We start from the raw sequence: 17,458 nt of genomic DNA on the forward strand, positions 1-17,458 counted from the left end.
TGGCTTTTTCACAGATTCCACAGCATGTCTTTCTTTGACCAGCCAACAAACTCTAGAAGTAGAAGGAAATACATGTTTTAACTTTCCCTGATAATCACTTTACCTCTTTTCATCTTGGTCAGCATTGTGGTTGTGATAGACTTCCTTCTGTAAGATTCTTCCGTTGTGTAATTGAAGCTGGTGGATAACAAGTGCAGTACAGGCCTCAAGGTCTTCTGGTGGTAGAGGCTTCATCTGATTACATAGACTACAAAATCAAGATAGGTTACAATATCAGAGATACACAACACTACAATGCATGTCAATAAAATAGACAAACACTGCAAACTGTCTGAAGAAAAAAAAATTATATAAAGTTTTCATTGTAATTACACTAAAAGCAGAAAAGCTGCTTAAGGATAATGCCCCATGCTAATGCCCCCACGCTATTCTGAATGACATAAGGAAAGCAGGGATCCCATAACAGATTTTGCACTGGGGTCTAGGAGATTCAAATGACACCTTTGATTACAAGGTGTGTGGTAGTGTTGTAATTATTCTCTGCTTGGTAGTATGTTGACCACTGACTGCATTATCCGCTGCCCAGCACGTGTAACATAATACATCTACAGACAGAGAGAAAGAAGGAGTGCAAAGAGCTGTCAAGGTAAAAAGCATGTGAAGTTCCCTACACAATGTATAATGTGCAGCAGTATGTTTACCTTATGAGGTAATTCCTTCTCTTGTGATCAAGACCAGTATCCTGGTAGAGTTGGACACCAATAGGCTCCACCTGTTGCAGCATACCTTCTATGCACTGAAGCAAATGAATAAATGCTTTGCTAGAAAGGTTCTCTCTGTAAGGAAGAAAAAAATGTATAAATGTTATGAAAAGTCCATTAGTCCAGCGTAAAGTGTGTATTTTGGGTCTGTTAGATGACACTGTTGACCATACACCTGAATTCATAGTAATATCCTGCATTTTATGTCACTCACTCAAGTTGATTGTGGCGAATTCTTTACAACCAGTATGTCCCGCGATTAAGGAACTGCATAACAGACTAAACTCAATTATTATAAGATTAGAAAAAGCGGTATACACCAAGCACAACATTGCAGTTGCATTTGAGATAGTTTGGGCTCCTAGCATGCCAGCTAGAGATCTACAGTGGTCAGTAAACTATGTAAGCACAATGTACACAGTATCAGATGCTGGGCTTATGTTATCATTGCTCTGTATATAAGAGGTTACATTGTCTGTAAATACTTTTGTCCCCCATTTTATCCCCTATGTGGAATTTATAATTTATACCACTGGTCATTCTATATTTGTTTTTGGCTTCATCCCTTCCTCCCCTCTTGCTTTTTCTTATGAACACTGTATATTTATGTCTTCTCCTTTTGCACTGTATAAAGCTTTCTCTGGACACTGGATACCTTGGCGGTATAAGGCTGGATTCACACCTGAATAGTAGTCTCTGTAGGAGACTCTGCAGCAGAATCTGCTTAAAATCAGCAGACTGGTAGAAACCAGATTTATTGAAACTGGCGGAAACCCAACAAACCCCACTATAGTCTATAGGGTCCATGGGTTTAAACGTGTAACTACTTTTTCAGTGGACAGGGTCTCCATCTTTCTGGTCCCTATGCAGCCCCAAAGGATGGAAACCTGAACGCTAGTATGAACCTAGCATAATGCGGACTGAAGCAGGTTGTCTTCACCCATGTTTTCATTTTGTTATTTTATAATTGTATTATATTAATGTCTTATTGTCTCGTTGCGGTCTAAAGCGTGGTTTAAATATTTTTTTCCCTGTTCTTCTTGTGCAAAAATGGAAAATGAGATTTGGTGTCAATAAAAATTATCTGGTTAAAAAAAGTTCATTAGTCCAACAACTGATGGTACAGACGCCCATGGCCAGTTTTGGGTGGATTCAGAAGATAGTTACTGACTCCGACTCCAAAATATCATTAAAGGGGCTCTATCATTGGATTTTCGCTATTTTAGATAAACATATGCCTAAGTAGCCTTTAAAAAGGTTATTCAAGTCCTGCTAAGAGTTTGTTAGAAGACCCCCCCGTTTTAATGAATTACCTTTTAAACGTATATGTAAATGGACACAGCCTCTGTCTCTTCCCTGCTAGTGGCACAGGACCTGTGATGATGTCACTACTGTTCTGTGATTGGCTTGCCCCTGTGATGATGTCACTACAAGATACTTCGTCGTCTTCTAAGCAGTGATTATGCAGAGAAGGGCTGCAGCTCCCTTTTTCTATCATAGCATAGATCTACTGTACAAATGGAGATCTATGATAGACACAGGGCGCTGCAGCCCCTGCTCTGCATAATCACTGCTTAGAAGACGACGAGGGACCTTGTAGTGACGTCATCACAGGGGCAAGCCAACCACAGAGCAGTAGTGACGTCATCACAGGTCCTGTGCCACTAGCAGGGAAGAGATAGTTAGAGGCTGTGAATCGAAAGCAGGAGGAGGGACTTACATACAAGAACCAAGAGAGGAGGGCGTGAACAGAGGGGTGTATGGGGACGCCCACGGTGCATTTACATATACGTTTAAAACGTAATTGATTAAAATGGGGGTCTTTTAACAAACGATTATCAGGACATGAATAGCCTTTTTAAAGGCTATTCAGGCATATGTTTATCTAAAATAGCGAAAATCCAATGATAGAGCCCCTTTAATTACTATATATATTAGATAAATATTAAGTTTGCTACATATTTACTTTTATAGGATTTCAGACACTAACTTTTACCCTGAATTAGAGGAGTTTTACTGCCTCTGACTGTCCATGGTAGCCATTTATGAAAGAGCCTTAACACGAGCTGTGAAAAAATAGAGAAGTCAGGGTCTGTGGTTTGGCCTACCACCAACACTGCCCCAAAGATTTTCCAACATCTTCAAGAATCTTATTTGGTTATAGCACAAAATCTGGCTACTATCCAGGCTGTAGAATCTGATTTTGTAAGGCTAATATATTGTGAATTTAGTAGTTCTTCAAGTAGAAATATCGGGTAACAATAGCTATGAGAACCACTAGTGCAGTCCTCTTGTTCTCAAGTGGACTTGAACATCCTAATGTGTTTTGCCTGTTGTGAACCAAGTTTACTAAAAATATGATAAAGGATCATAAAGCATAAATCCTTCAGGCATAAAGAGGCCAGCTGATAATTAATAACTTGTGGAGGTGTCGGGGTAATTGCCATCGCATCCGCCAGGGCCTTGAGAGGCAGAAACAATTGATCAGTATAGAGGAGCAGCCCGCCAGCTATCTCTTGGTTTGAGATCAGATCTACAGACCACCTGCAGGCACACACATCTACTTGTTGTGGTGGACAAATGAGGATTTGGTGAAGGCTTCAGTCGTTTAATAATGCAAATTAAGATTGAAACATTGTAACAATAGAAATCTGCTAATCCTTTTTACAGCGTTGTAAATAGCCATTCAGGCTTCACTTCCAGACCGCCTGCTTTGTGTAGGGTTTAACGTAAATAGGCACTACAAAAATCAGATATCTGTTGAGCCACACAGAATCCTGGCCCGCTTTCAAGCCATTTTTGGATGGGAATTATTGAGAGCATCATTTGACTTTGCTTTACAACTACACTCAAACAATAGATACCATTAGCCCAGCAGAATAGATTGCTATATCTTTCAGGACAGAATATGACAATAAAACCGGGGCAGAGTTTGCAAGCAGCTGGGCATCCATCACTAGAGTGTTTGTTTTAGCAAGAATATAACCTCGATTCAGATAAGCAGGGCTTTTCTTTGCTTTCTCAACTAGTCTCACCAAACCTTTATTTTGGAAGATAGCTCATTTTTCTCCATTGTGATTACGTCTGGGTGGTCTTTCTGGGTGCCACTTGAAGGGAAGGAGATAATAAGGAGGAGGAGAAGGAAGGGACACCAACAGAAAGAAGAACAGAATTTATGACAATCTGCAGCAGGCTGGGGATCAGAGGTCACCAAACCAGAGGTTCCTCTCTTTTACAGGTTGCTTCCTGGAAACGGTCTGATAGAGCTGACAGCGTGAATTATATTTGGTACGTTGTATAGCGGACAATAAATCTGTGCCTGCTCCTCTTCATCCCGGCTACTGCAGTGCACGACTGAAAGCCATGGCTTCTGGCAGCACAAGCTCTGAATTAGTATTGTAACCTATTTTATTACATCTCCTGTATAGTGCATAACCTTTACACTTAAAGGTGAAAGTCTAGCTGAACCCACTGACATATAGTACACGTGAGTGCTCAATATGGCAAAGTTGTAGGCCAGTTAAAGAAACACTCCCAGCAAAATGGATAGAGGATCCGATGAGGCAGGGCATGACAAAAGGAATGGCATCATAGAAATAATTCATGTCTATGTCAAGCTCCGCCCGTGAGGAGCAGTACTAAGCAAAAGACACACTACTGTAAGTAAGTTCTGCTCAGAGTGCTCCTTCAGGTCATAAGAGGACTTCCACAAATGTCTAGTCTAGTAAATACTTAGATTTCCAATAAAATAGTATGTCTGGGGCATCTGTTCTTAGAACCTTATGCTGTTTCATTACTTTGTTATTCTTCTTGGAAATGTATAAAAAAAATTACTACTTGGTGTTACCATTCACTTGACACTGTCTCACATCCCTATATAATCCGACTTTCACTACACAGTCCGAAATTCATCAAATGTAGGTCATTCTCCTTTGTGGAACTACGATGACGATAATAATAATAATATATTACCAATATTATAATATTATAACATACCGTATATACTCGAGTATAAGCCGACCCGAGTATAAGCCGACCCCCCGAATTTTACCACTAAAAACTGGGAAAACTTATTGACTCAAATAAAAGCCTAGGGGGGAAATGTAGCAGCTACTGGAAAATTTAAAAAATTAAAATAGTTTTTGGGTGCAGTAGGTGCTGGGGAAGGGGAGGGGGTGTTTTGGTTGTCTGTCTGCCCCTTCCTCGAGCTTGAGGAATGTTTTTTTTTTCTCCCATGTGGAATTCAGCCTGGCTGAATATAGGGTATCTGCGGTGCTCCTATTAACCCTTTCCTGACGGAAGAGGAGCACTGCAGATCCTATATTCAGTAGACCGGGCACTTTGACACACAGGATACCTTCTTTTATATGTATTCTAGGGAAAGGAGGGATTTAGAACTTTTATTTATTTAATTTTTTTATTATATTTTTAAAGCTTCTTCTTTTTTTCCCCACTATTTTATGGGAGATTCTTTTTTTTTTTTTTTTTTTTTTTTTGCTTGACTCAAGTATAAACCGAAGGGGGCTTTTTCAGCACAAAAACTGTGCTTAAAAATTTGGCTTATACTCGAGTATATACAGTATATATTATTATATATAGGATATTATCATCATAAGGGAATAAGCCCATTTGATTCAAGTGACGCTAACCTATCTGCAGGGCTGGGTGGATATGCTGGTTTTGTAGACAAGTGCCCTTTAATACAATCATACCTTTAGTAAAAAAAAATAAAAAAATAAAATAACAGTGCAGGAAGTCTGGAAGGAAACACAGAAATTGTCATATTATAGAAATAGTCTAGCTGCAGCTCCATCACAGTTTATAGAAGTCTGAAGGTTAACCCTTCGGTTGTGCTGATAGCTTTTGGCTGATACTCACAACCCTCTCACAGCAGAGAGACTGTGTGTCTGAACCAGCGCAGAGGCTGCTGTGATCACAGCACTATTAGCTAACAGGTTCCCTCCACAGACTCACAAACCGTTTGTCACTTCATGTTTGGATAAGATGTTATTTTTTTCTCTTTTCTTTCATTCTCTCTTTGCTCTGACAGCTCACATCAGCAGCGAGGAATAAAGGACTGCACTAATTCAAGTCTAACCCTCCATACAGACATCAATGGAAAATGCAACCTGCAAGAATATGAAACTAATAAACCACACATAGTACACCATTTTTAATTCCAGGTATTGACATTGAAGGGTATATTTTTGCCTTCTGTTGGACTTGTATACAATGGTATACCTTTTCCTTTAATGTATGAAAAGACAAATCACAAATACATTATACCACATGGTATGCACTTTTTTTTTCCTTTTTACATGGATGTCTATGGCGATGTATGACATTGTGTGCCTAAAGAGTGGCATACATACAGCCTTTACCCTAGGCATACTTCAGGGAATAGTCACAACATATACGTCTGGCAAAACGCCCAGATCTGGTGTGAACAGAACCGAACCTTTACCTTAATATCACTTGTAAAATGTCAGCCTTTTCTATGTTTTAATGATGGATATTAAAAGCTCTGTTCTAATGACTATTGCCAATCTGAAATATAAAAAATTGAGAGTCTTCAGTAGTTGATACCTTTCTTAATGGCTAACTAAAATGATGACAGATTGAAAGCTTTCGGGACGTCTCAGGTCCCTTTGTCAGGCATAGTTTAAACACAATTTCTGAAGGATGCATATTTATGCAAAATGGGACACATAGGAATAGAATATTTGGTGGGGGAGTAGATGGTAATTAGTACAAACAAGTAAACAGATCATCAGTTCACAAGGCCCTTATCAGTACAACTATGATCTGTTTACATGTGTGTACCAATTACCATCTACTCCCCCACCAAACACTCTATTCCTATGTGTCTCTTTTTGCATAAATATGCATCCTTCAGAAATTGTGTTTAAACTATGCCTGACGAAGGGACCTGAGAAGTCCCGAAAGCTTGCAATCTGTCATCATTAGCCATTAAAAAAAGGTATCAACTACTGCAGACTCTCAATTTTTTTTTATTTCATATCCACTGGCTAACACGGTGCAAAGATGTTTTCCCTATTCCCGATTTGTGACATAGAGCTATTTGTATAGTTAATGATTCACTCCTGGGCCTTCATTTTCAGGGATATGGGATCTCTGGCAATTAATCTGAATGTCCTAAATGATCAATGTTTTCAAAGAAATAGAAACAGCATCTAAACATCCTTGGTACTTGTTACAATACCTTATGCAAACTAGCAAATACCAGCCAAACCAGAAGCTTCTTATGTATAGCGCTGGAAATTGGTTGGCTAGATAAGGTGACTAAGACTGGCCTTATACATAAGAAGCATATTGGCCAAACCCACCAATTTCAGCTGGCCACCTCTCTCCCAGTCAGGTAATTGTGCCCCTCTACCTTCCCCGGTGTTACAGGCTGATGCAGGCCTTTAAGGAACTTCGTGAGATCATCCTCAGAGTTTAAGGTCCTGAAAGGGCTAGCTAGCACTAGACATGGGTACAGGTACTAGATATGGGTGACAGACTTAGAAGATTCTGAGTGTACTTCAATAAAAACATGCTGAAGTGTTGCTTTAAATAACAATTTTTTTGGACTTACTGACTAATTGTGGAGCCTGATGAAGAATCCTCATATGACTGATGTTCTGGAGAGCTTGTTAATATGTTACTTAAGGCCTTCCTGTTAGATGTAGGTGTTTTCTGCGTAGGTTCACACTTGGTTCGTGTTTTCACCTGATCTTTATTCCCATCAATGTCATCGAGCAGATCTACAGCGGACATGTCTTCTGATTCAGTGATGGATACGGTGAGGTCACTGCTGCTGTCAAAAACATCACTGTCTTCTTTTTTTAAGGCTGAGTGAAAAGGTATAGAAAACCATCAATGGCTAGACAATGCTTACATGTGACTAGGAGTCATACGATTGGCCGCAATCAATCATCTATGGGATCATTCATAGGATCAATCAGCTGAACAATCATCCATGGGATTGTTCCTATGCAGGATCCATCAGCAACATGACAGACCAATCAGGAAGACAGTTTCAAAAGAAAAACAGATTGAACTTACCCAAAGTAGCAAATGATTGGCTGAATTAGACCAAACGTGTAGTTTCAGCCGACAGTAGACAAATGTCTCAACTTGGCAGATCACATTTTTTTGAAGGTCTGCTGTTGGCCATTACAGTGGTCTTTTTAGAAACGATCATTGGTCAAAATGGCTATGTTGATTAATCTGTTTGGGCAGCGTAATAATGAGACAGAAGAGCTGCACACAAATCTGATTAACCCAGACCTGGGCAAAGTCCGGCCCCCGGGCCATATCTGGCCCTGTGACTGATTCAGTCCGGCCCGCACAGCTTTGCCTAGGGAGGCGTGTCTAGGGGGCGTGTCTTAGTGTCGGCAGAAGATGGAGACATGTGAGTGTGTCATAAGGTACTAAGAGATGTAAGGTGAGATGCAGGCTGGAGAGTGTGTGTGTCTGTTTGTCTATATGTGTGTGTCTGTATGTGTGCATGTGTCTGTGTGTGTGTGTGTGTGTGTCTCAGTAACCTAGGGGCAGAGATGGAAAGGGAATGTTATACTAGGGCAGAGATGGCAGATGGAGGGGGGGACATGAAACTGGGGGAGAGATGGAGGGGGGGACATGAAATGGGGAAAATAAAGGGGGATATGAAACTGAGGGAGAAATGGAGGGTGGGACATGAAACTGGGGGTAGATGAAGAGGGCACTTAGACTGGGGGGGACATTAAACCGTGGAGGAAGCTGTAGGGGGAACTGTCTGCCTCTAGTTGCCCCCAGTTTAATGTCACCCTCCAGCTACCCCTACGGTTTAATGTCTGCTTCCCGATTTTAATGTCCCCCTCTAGTTGCCCCCAGTTTCATGTCCCGCTCCAGCTGTCAATTTATTGCCCCCCTCCAACTACCCCCACTGTTTAATGTCCCCTTCCAGCTTCTCCAGTTTCATGTACCCTCTAGTTTCCACCAGTTTATACTGGGGCACCAGGAAAGGGACTTAATACTGTGGGGCAGTTGGAAGGGAACATTATAGTGTGGGGGGCATATAGTGTACGGGTGACTGTAGGAGGATTATACTTTGTGGGGGCACATGGAAAGATGATTGAGAAAGGGTGGAGTCAATGTTGAAGTGGGTGGAGCTAAATTTGCCTTGGCACGGCCCTCTAGCATAGTTTCAATTTCTTATGCGGCCCCATGGGAAAATTAATTGCCAACCCCTGGATTAACCCATGGTAACCCTAAGAGTCAGTAAACAAACTCTAGCACACCATTTGTGATGGTCTACAGTTTGCCTATGTAATACAGGCTACAGACTGCAGGCAAGTCACAAGGAATGTTATTTTGCCAGGTCTTCCCTATTCCAGAGGGATAAAGTTAGTAAAACTAGTATTAGTATTAGGAATTTGCAGAGAATTCAGCTCTTTATGATCTACAGTATCCTGGGTACTTTATAACCAAAGAAAATGAGATTTTTTCACAGCAAATGACCACGCTCTCAAAGAAACATGAAATAGTGATCATGGGAGACTTCAATTACCCTGACATTCATTGGGAAACCCACACAGCCAAGAGTAAAGGCTCCATCAAATTTTTATCCTCTCTAGCAGACAACTTCATTGCCCAGCTAGTAGAAGAAAACACGAGAGGAACATCCATTTTGGACCTAGTCCTAACCAACAAAGAGCACATGGTTAAGGGACTACGGGTAGCAGGGACACTGGGATTCAGCGATCATGCTATACTTGAGTTTGGGGTTGCAAGAAGAAGAAGAAGACCTGAGAAGGCACAGACTTCAAGGCTCGACTTTAGCAGGGCAGACTTCAAGAGCCTGAAGGCAAGGGTTAGCAGAATTCCATGGTGCAAAATTCTTAAGCACAAAAATGCACATGAAGGGTGGGAAATCTTCCGTTGGGAAATCATTAAAGCACAGGAACTAACAATACCTAGAAGGAAGAAAAATGGGAAGCACCTAAAAATATCAGGATGGATGACCAAAAAATTACATAACTTGCTAAAAAGGAAAAAGGAAACATACAAAAAGTGGAAGATGGGAACTATACCTAAGGAAGAGTACACAGCAGTCTGCAGACTCTGCAAGACAAGCATCAAAGGAGCTAAGGCTGAACACGAATTGAAGCTTGCAAAAGAGGCAAAGAGTAAGGTAAAAGGATTTTGGGGATATGTTAAAAGCAAAAGAAAAGTGAAGGAGACCATTGGAGTCCTGAAGAATGACAAAGGAGAAACAGTTAACATGGTGGAACAGCAGGTGGAGCTACTAAATTCATATTTTGTATCCGTCTTCTCCCAAGAAACTAATGGAAATATCGCCATTAATGGTGATGGAGATGAGGGGAAGGAGGACTCCAAGCTGACTATAAGCAAAGGTCTGGTAAGAGAGCACTTAGCCAAGTTACAGGAAACCAAGTCCCCAGGACCAGATGATTTACACCCTAGAGTCCTGAAAGAGATAGCAGAGGAAATAACAGAACCCCTTGCTATAATCTTCGGTAAGTCATGGGAAACAGGAGTGGTCCCTTTAGATTGGAAAAGGGCAAATGTTGTCCCAATCTACAAAAAGGGGAAAAGGGACGATCCAGGAAATTACAGGCCGGTAAGTCTGACCTCGATAGCAGGAAAAATCTTTGAGCAAATTGTCAAGGAACATTTACTTCGGTACTTGGATGGGAAGGCATTAATTAACCAGAGCCAGCACGGCTTTAGGACCAATAAATCTTGTCAGACTAACCTGATTTCCTTCTACAACAAAATCACTGAATGGTTGGACCAAGGGAATGCCGTGGACATAGTATATCTTGACTTCAGTAAGGCATTTGATAAAGTATCACATAACCTTCTTATTGAAAAAATGATTAAGTATGGCTTTGACAAAAAATCAGTTAGGTGGATTCACAACTGGCTTAATGATCGGGCACAACGAGTAATACTAAATGGCTACACATCCAACTGGAAGAATGTCAAAAGCGGGGTGCCGCAGGGCTCTGTTCTGGGCCCAGTACTTTTTAATATCTTTATAAATGATCTGGACGATGGAATTATTGGGGAACTCATAAAATTTGCAGATGATACGAAGATAGGAGGAATAGCCAACACTAGAGAGGAGAGAGAGTATATTCAAAAGGACTTAGACACACTGGAACAATGGGCTGAGGCCAACAAAATGGTATTTAACAGGGACAAATGCAAAGTTCTACATCTGGGTAACAGAAATGTAAAAAACATATATAGTATGGGAGGAATAGAACTAAGTGATAGCATAGGGGAAAAGGACTTGGGCATAATAGTAGATCACAAATTCAACATGAGCCAACAGTGCGGTGCTGCTGCAAAAAAGGCTAATAAAATTCTGGGATGTATTAAGACAAGCATTGAATCTAGATCAAGAGAGGTCATTATTCCGCTGTACTCTTCCCTGGTCCGACCACACCTGGAATACTGTGTACAGTTCTGGGCGCCTCAATTCAAGAAAGACATCGATATATTGGAGCAAGTCCAGAGAAGAGCAACCAAAATGGTGGAAGGTCTGCAAACCATGTCCTATGAGGAGCGGCTAAAAGAACTGGGATTGTTTAGTTTGCAGAAGAGAAGGCTGAGGGGAGATTTAATAGCAGTCTACAAATATCTGAAAGGTAGTCACAGTGCAGAGGGATCTACCCTATTCTCATTAGCACAAGGAAGTACAAGAAGCAATGGGATGAAACTAAAGGGAAAGAGATACAGATTAGACATTAGGAAAAACTTTCTGACAGTGAGGGTAGTGAGAGAGTGGAATAGGCTGCCACGGGAAGTGGTGGGCGCTCCATCAATGGAAATCTTAAAGCGGAATCTGGATAAACATATAGCTGGGATGATTTAGGAAAACCTGCACTCGCAGGGGGTTGGACCCGATGGCCCTTGAGGTCCCTTCCAACTCTACCATAAGAAAAAAAAAAAACTTCAAGGGTACTTTCACACGGCAGAAAAAGAAAAAGGTATTCCTCTTCATTTTCGCCCACAGGCTACCCACGACCCGATGCCGATGCCCTGCTGTCATGACCTGATTGCGTGCGTGTGTTGGTGTATGTTTCTGTCGGGGATTCGATCCAGGCTTCTGTAATCTGCTGGTGGGTTCCCTACCATTGAGCCATCAGTGTGTACATGGTGTTCTGGTCTTCTGAACATACTTGGGGTTATAAGTGTAACCTCAGGTGTTATGTATTGCCATTATCCTATGGAAGGAGGCTGGGGCCTTTATTAGGCAGAGGGCTGTCTCCACCAGTTGCCGGTTTTCATGGTCCCAACTTAGAATTCTTGGCCTTAGGAAGAGGAGGAGTGTTCTGCTTGTGCTTACAGACTAGAAAGGAGTTTGAGTGTTGTTTGTATGTGAGTTGGTTTCCCTCCACACTTCTACTCTGCCCTGCCCTTCACGTCTGTTTGTTTGGCACTGTCTGGTTGTTTGAGGTGGGTTCCAGTTTATTTTACCCCAGTCTCGTGTTTACCCTTTCCTCACCTCTCCACTGTGCCTCTCCTCATTCCTCTTGTTTTGTACTTTGTTGTGCTGCGTGTCAGTTGTCCAGCACCTCCCGTCCTGTTTGTTTGTCCGCAGCTGCACCTTTATTTCTGCAGGGGTCACCACCCTAGAATCCCCAGTCCCTAGCTTCTTGCAGCTCTTGCCCTGTCTGTCTGTCAGGTCTTCGTGCTAGAGAGCCAGGAGTCGTCGGGGCCAAGGTTAGCTTGGAGACAGCTGACCACCACCCGTAGGCAGGGCCTAGCTAGCCACCGTAGTGCCAGGGATAGTCTCCTTCCCCTGTCTCCTTAGCGGTGCAATCTGCAGCCTGGAATGTGTGTCTGGACTCTGACACGAACGTGACACCTGCATAGACATCCCATCATGGCTTTCAACTGCTGATTAGGCCCAGATGAATGGACCTAATCCGTAGCGAGTCTCGTGGAATCTGGGGCAAGATCGAGCAGGAAGCCTATTTTTTCAATGTCCTGCTCCATTTTTTCCCCTTTTTTGCTTCCTTTACAGAGCAGAAACATGGAGAAAAAAACAACAGAAGTGTGAATGGAGCTTAAAACAGGCATATCAGAAGAGATAACAGGTCCGCTTTACCACAGGGATGTATTAAAGGGGTTATTCCCTGTTATTGTATCAATAATATACAGTTATACAATATTTCAATATACTTTCTGAATCAATTTTTCACATATTTTTTTTCTATCTCTGCTTGCTATCATTCTGTTTAGATAAGAATCAGTCATGGTCATGTGATATACAGTCCATGGTCATGTGATAGACACACAGGTGCACAGCTCGTTACCAGGCAAATATCTGTTTACTGTGCTGCGACTATAACGAGCTGTGCACCTGTGTGTCCATCACATGACCATGGACTGTATATCACATGACCATGGACTGTATATCACATGACCATGGACTAATTTGTATCTTCTAGGAGTAAACAAAGAATGACAGCAAACAGAGATCTAGAGAACCGTGAGGAATTGATACAGAAAGTTATAGGAAAATTGTTTAACTTTCCACTATACAAGCCTTAACACTTATTTGCTGGAACTGGACAACCCCTTTAATTCTTACTGTGCATATAGAAGACATAAACCAAATTTTGACCTATAGCAAAAAAATCCTACCAAATGTCTCTTGAGCTAGGCGGAGAGTGTCCATGAGCAATGTTAAGGCACTTTCTATTACATATATGCAAGTACTATCAAAACATATACCCACAGGAAATATAAAATAGTATAATCTGACTTTTATATATCACTAGCTGGTGCCCGCGACTTCGTCTGCGGTGATTGTAGAAGTGGGTATATACAGGCGCGGGTAAGGTTTTTGTACTGTGTATAAGGTATGGGATATGAAATGTAAGTTTGTATCTTGTTTTTGCTGTAATTCTGAGAATACGTGAGACTTTTGTGTTGAAGTTAATTTGTATTTGAGCTGCTATACGGTGTTGTGAGAAACTGTACATAGTGACTTTGGGACAGAAGTATTTGAAGGTAACCCTTTCCCGCCGATGGCATTTTTTGATGTTCGTTTTTCGTTTTTGACTCCCCTCCTTCTAAACCCCATAACTTTTTTATTTCTCCGCTCCCAGAGCTATATGAGGTCTTAATTTTTCCTGGGACAAATTTTTCTTCATGATGCCACCATTATTTATTCTATATAATGTACTGGGAAGCAGGGAAAAAATTCAGAATGGGGTGGATTTGAAGAAAAAATGCATTTCTGCGACTTTCTTACGGGCTTTGGTTTTACGGCGTTCACTGTGCAGCCAAAATGACATGTCCCCTGTATTCTGTGTTTCATTACGATTCCGGGGATACCAAATTTATATGGTTTTATTTACATTTTGACCCCTTAAAAAAAAAACTGTGTGAAAATTATTTTTTTTTGAAAAGTCGCCATATTCCAACAGCCGTAACTTTTTTATACGTGCGTGTACGGGGATGTATAGGGCGTCTTTTTTTGCGGGGCCGGGTGTAATTTGTAGTTCTACCATTTTCGGGAAATGTTATTGCTTTGATCACTTTTTATTCAAATTTTTATCAGAATCAAAACAGTGAAAAAACGGCGGTTTGGCACTTTTGACCATTTTTCCCGCTATGGCGTTTACCAAACAGAAAAAATATTTGTATAGCTTTGTAGAGCGGGCAATTTCGGACGCGGGGATACCTAACATGTATGTGTTTCACAGTTTTTAACTACTTTTATATTTGTTACTTTTGAAAGGGGGGTGATTTGAATTTTTAATCCTTTTTATTTGTTTTTATATTTTTTTACTTTTTTTTTTTTTTGCATTTATTAGACCTCCTAGGGGTATTGACATGGGTGGGCGGTGTCGCGGATTGTCAGAGCGGTGGAGGTCGGCAAACATGGCTGCTCCGGAGCGTTAAAGAGAGCCTCCTGGAGTATCGTTAAAGTGAGGGGCAAAGTAGTAAAGTATATGTATATGTGATTGTGTGGGGTTAGGGGCGAGGCCGTAGAGGGCAATATGAATTTTGTGGCTTGCTATGGTCCAAAGTGTGTGAGATTGCAGAGATGGTGGTGTGAGTTTGGGTTTTGTGGGGGTCCTGGCACAAAAGTATGTGCGCTATTGTGACGAAAAGTAGCCTATTGCGCAATCGGGTGTATTAACTATGTTTGTGGAAACTTTCAGCCAAATCGGTCGAGCGGGTTTTGCGTGATTGAGGAACAAACATCCGAACATCCAAACACACAAACCCACAAACATCCAAACTCACAAACTTTCACATTTATAATATTAATAGGATACTCCATACAAATCACTCCTTCTACACGCAGACATGACCTGAACCTAAAGCATACAGGCCACCCTCCATAGACAAACTACTGGAGATTTCAGTCTATAAGATGCTACAACCTCCTTAAAGAAATATCATCTCCTCCTGGCTTATTTATCACCACATCTCACTTACTCCCCCTAGAGGCAAGCGTTATATTATACCAAGTCAGAAAATAACACTACATAGCACATCACACCACTCTCTTCAAGCAGGAGACATCATTTCGGTCTGAGTTGTGTGCCAGATTGATGAAAGTTTTGTGAAATGGGATAAATAAAAAAAATAAAAACTATTTCAGTGTATAAACAGCTCAAATATCCCAAGAAGACACAAGATACTAAAACTAATAAGACTTTAACAAACTTATCCAAGGAACGGAATTTAAGCATGAAAATGAATATTTCGTCTGCATCCCTTTGACTCAGAAGATTACCTGCTACAGACCAAGGACAATAAAGAACAAATCAAAGAAAAGGGAAAAAAATAGTGTAGGATAAAGGCAAAATAAATATATAAGTAAAGGCATCATACCTGACAGCTTTTCACCGTCGGCGCGGCGGTTATCTGATGTTTGGTTATTTATGTAATCACAGGCATCAGGTGGAGATCCAGAGGGGCTCGCGTGTGTAAATCTCTCTTCATTAGGAACCAGCCTTTCATACATCAATGAATCTTCCACCTTGTTGCCTGGGCTGTCATTCTGTAAATCCCCTGTTCTGTTCTCTGGACTTAATCTTTTCAGAGTCTGTGAGCTAAGTTGTGCAGATTGCCTGCTTTCAACTAAATGTTTCCTACCACTTTGAGTCTTGTCGATCTCTGCGCGGTGTGTTCTCGCATCCTCAGAAGAAGCGATGGATGTGACCGGCATTTTTTGACTAATCTGGAAGGATGATGTCTCCCCATCTATTTTGTCAGGCTTATTTAAGCACTGAGTATCACTATTAGCTGGTACTACACAGCTGTCTGTCACATTGCTGTTTATTGCTGCCTGTCTGCCTGAATGTGGGTCAGAAATAGAAAAGCTCTTTGTGGGCTGGGGAGATTTCCTCTGTGTAAGGCAATGTTCAATGCTTGAGTTGGCTGACATTTGGCGGCCCATGAAGATTGTTGCTGGATGATAGATTCTTCTTGACATGTCTGCGCTTGTGTTAATTTCTGCCTGTCGTGAAACTTGCGGCATCTGGAAAATAGAGGTTGTGGGGCTTTAAGAGAGAATTGAATGCCGAGAAATTGTTTTCGTTCCTTCTTCAAAATGTCATTTTTCCCCCCCCAAAAGCAAGTATTAAAATGCTTTTAAGATGCTGGATAAAGATTCTATACTATCGTGTAAAGTACACCAAATTTCAAGTTTTATTTTCGCATTTAAAGGGAGCCTGTCACATGAAAGGGTGTTCCATAACAGATGGTTATACAGGTGTGAGCAGAAAAATCTAGCAGAACTTGTCATTCATTGATCTACAACCTCTGTTCATTTTGGATGTAGGAGTCCAATGGGCGGTGCCATTCAGTGATTGACACTTATCTCTATATATACCCTCATAAATGGAATGTTTGTCAATCGTTGTGTAAGACCACCCATTGGACTCCTGGATTCCAGTGTGGACCTGACGTCAGTCTCTCTGAACGCTATAAAGTTGCTACTGTAAAATACAGCGCCTTTGAAAGTATTCGGCCCCCTTGACCTTTTCAAACTTTTGCCACATTTCAGGCTTCAAACATAAAAGATATAAAATTTAAATTTGGAGGGGGGGGGGGAGAATCAACAACAAGGGGGACACAATTGTGAATGGAATGAAATTTATTGGATATTTTAAACTTTTTAACAAAAAAACCCTGAAAAGTGGGGCATGCAATGTTATTCGGCCCCTTTACTTTCAGTGCAGCAGACTCACTCCGTTCAGTTCAGTGAGGATCTGTGAATGATCCAATGTTGTCCTAAATGACTGATGATGATAAATAGAATCCACCTGTGTGTAACCAAGTCTCCGTATAAATGCACCTGCTCTGTGATAGGCTCAGGGTTCTGTTTAAAGCACAGAGAGCATCATGAAGACCAAGGAACACATCAGGCAGGTCTGAGAAACTGTTGTGGAGAAGTTTAAAGCCGGATTTGGATACAAAAAGATTTCCCAAGCTTTAAACATCCCAAGGAGCACTGTGCAAGCAATCATATTGAAATGGAAGGAGTAGCAGACCACTGCAAATCTACCAGGACCCGACCGTTCCTCTAAACTTTAATCTCAAACAAGGAGAAGACTGATCAGAGATGCAGCCAAGAGGGCCATGATCACTCTGGATGAACTGCAGAGATCTACAGCTGAGGTGGGAGAGTCTGTCCATAGGACAACAAT

The 17,458-nt window shown here is 41.3% G+C and overlaps 1 protein-coding gene across 2 annotated transcripts in view; it reads right to left on the reverse strand.

Moving 5' to 3' along the window:
* Window positions 1-17,458, reverse strand: part of KIZ (kizuna centrosomal protein) — a 98,633-nt gene that overhangs the window by 57,324 nt on the left and 23,851 nt on the right. For both annotated transcript variants that reach the window (XM_075267614.1, XM_075267615.1), the window contains exons 4-7: window positions 15,639-16,287; window positions 7,360-7,615; window positions 702-836; window positions 104-247 (exon numbers count right to left, since the gene is read on the reverse strand). In XM_075267614.1, the coding sequence (XP_075123715.1) occupies window positions 104-247; window positions 702-836; window positions 7,360-7,615; window positions 15,639-16,287 (1,184 nt within the window). The remainder of the gene's footprint in view (window positions 1-103; window positions 248-701; window positions 837-7,359; window positions 7,616-15,638; window positions 16,288-17,458) is intronic.

This window comes from Leptodactylus fuscus, chromosome 3 (assembly GCF_031893055.1).
Source record: "Leptodactylus fuscus isolate aLepFus1 chromosome 3, aLepFus1.hap2, whole genome shotgun sequence".
Lineage (NCBI taxonomy): Eukaryota > Metazoa > Chordata > Amphibia > Anura > Leptodactylidae > Leptodactylus > Leptodactylus fuscus.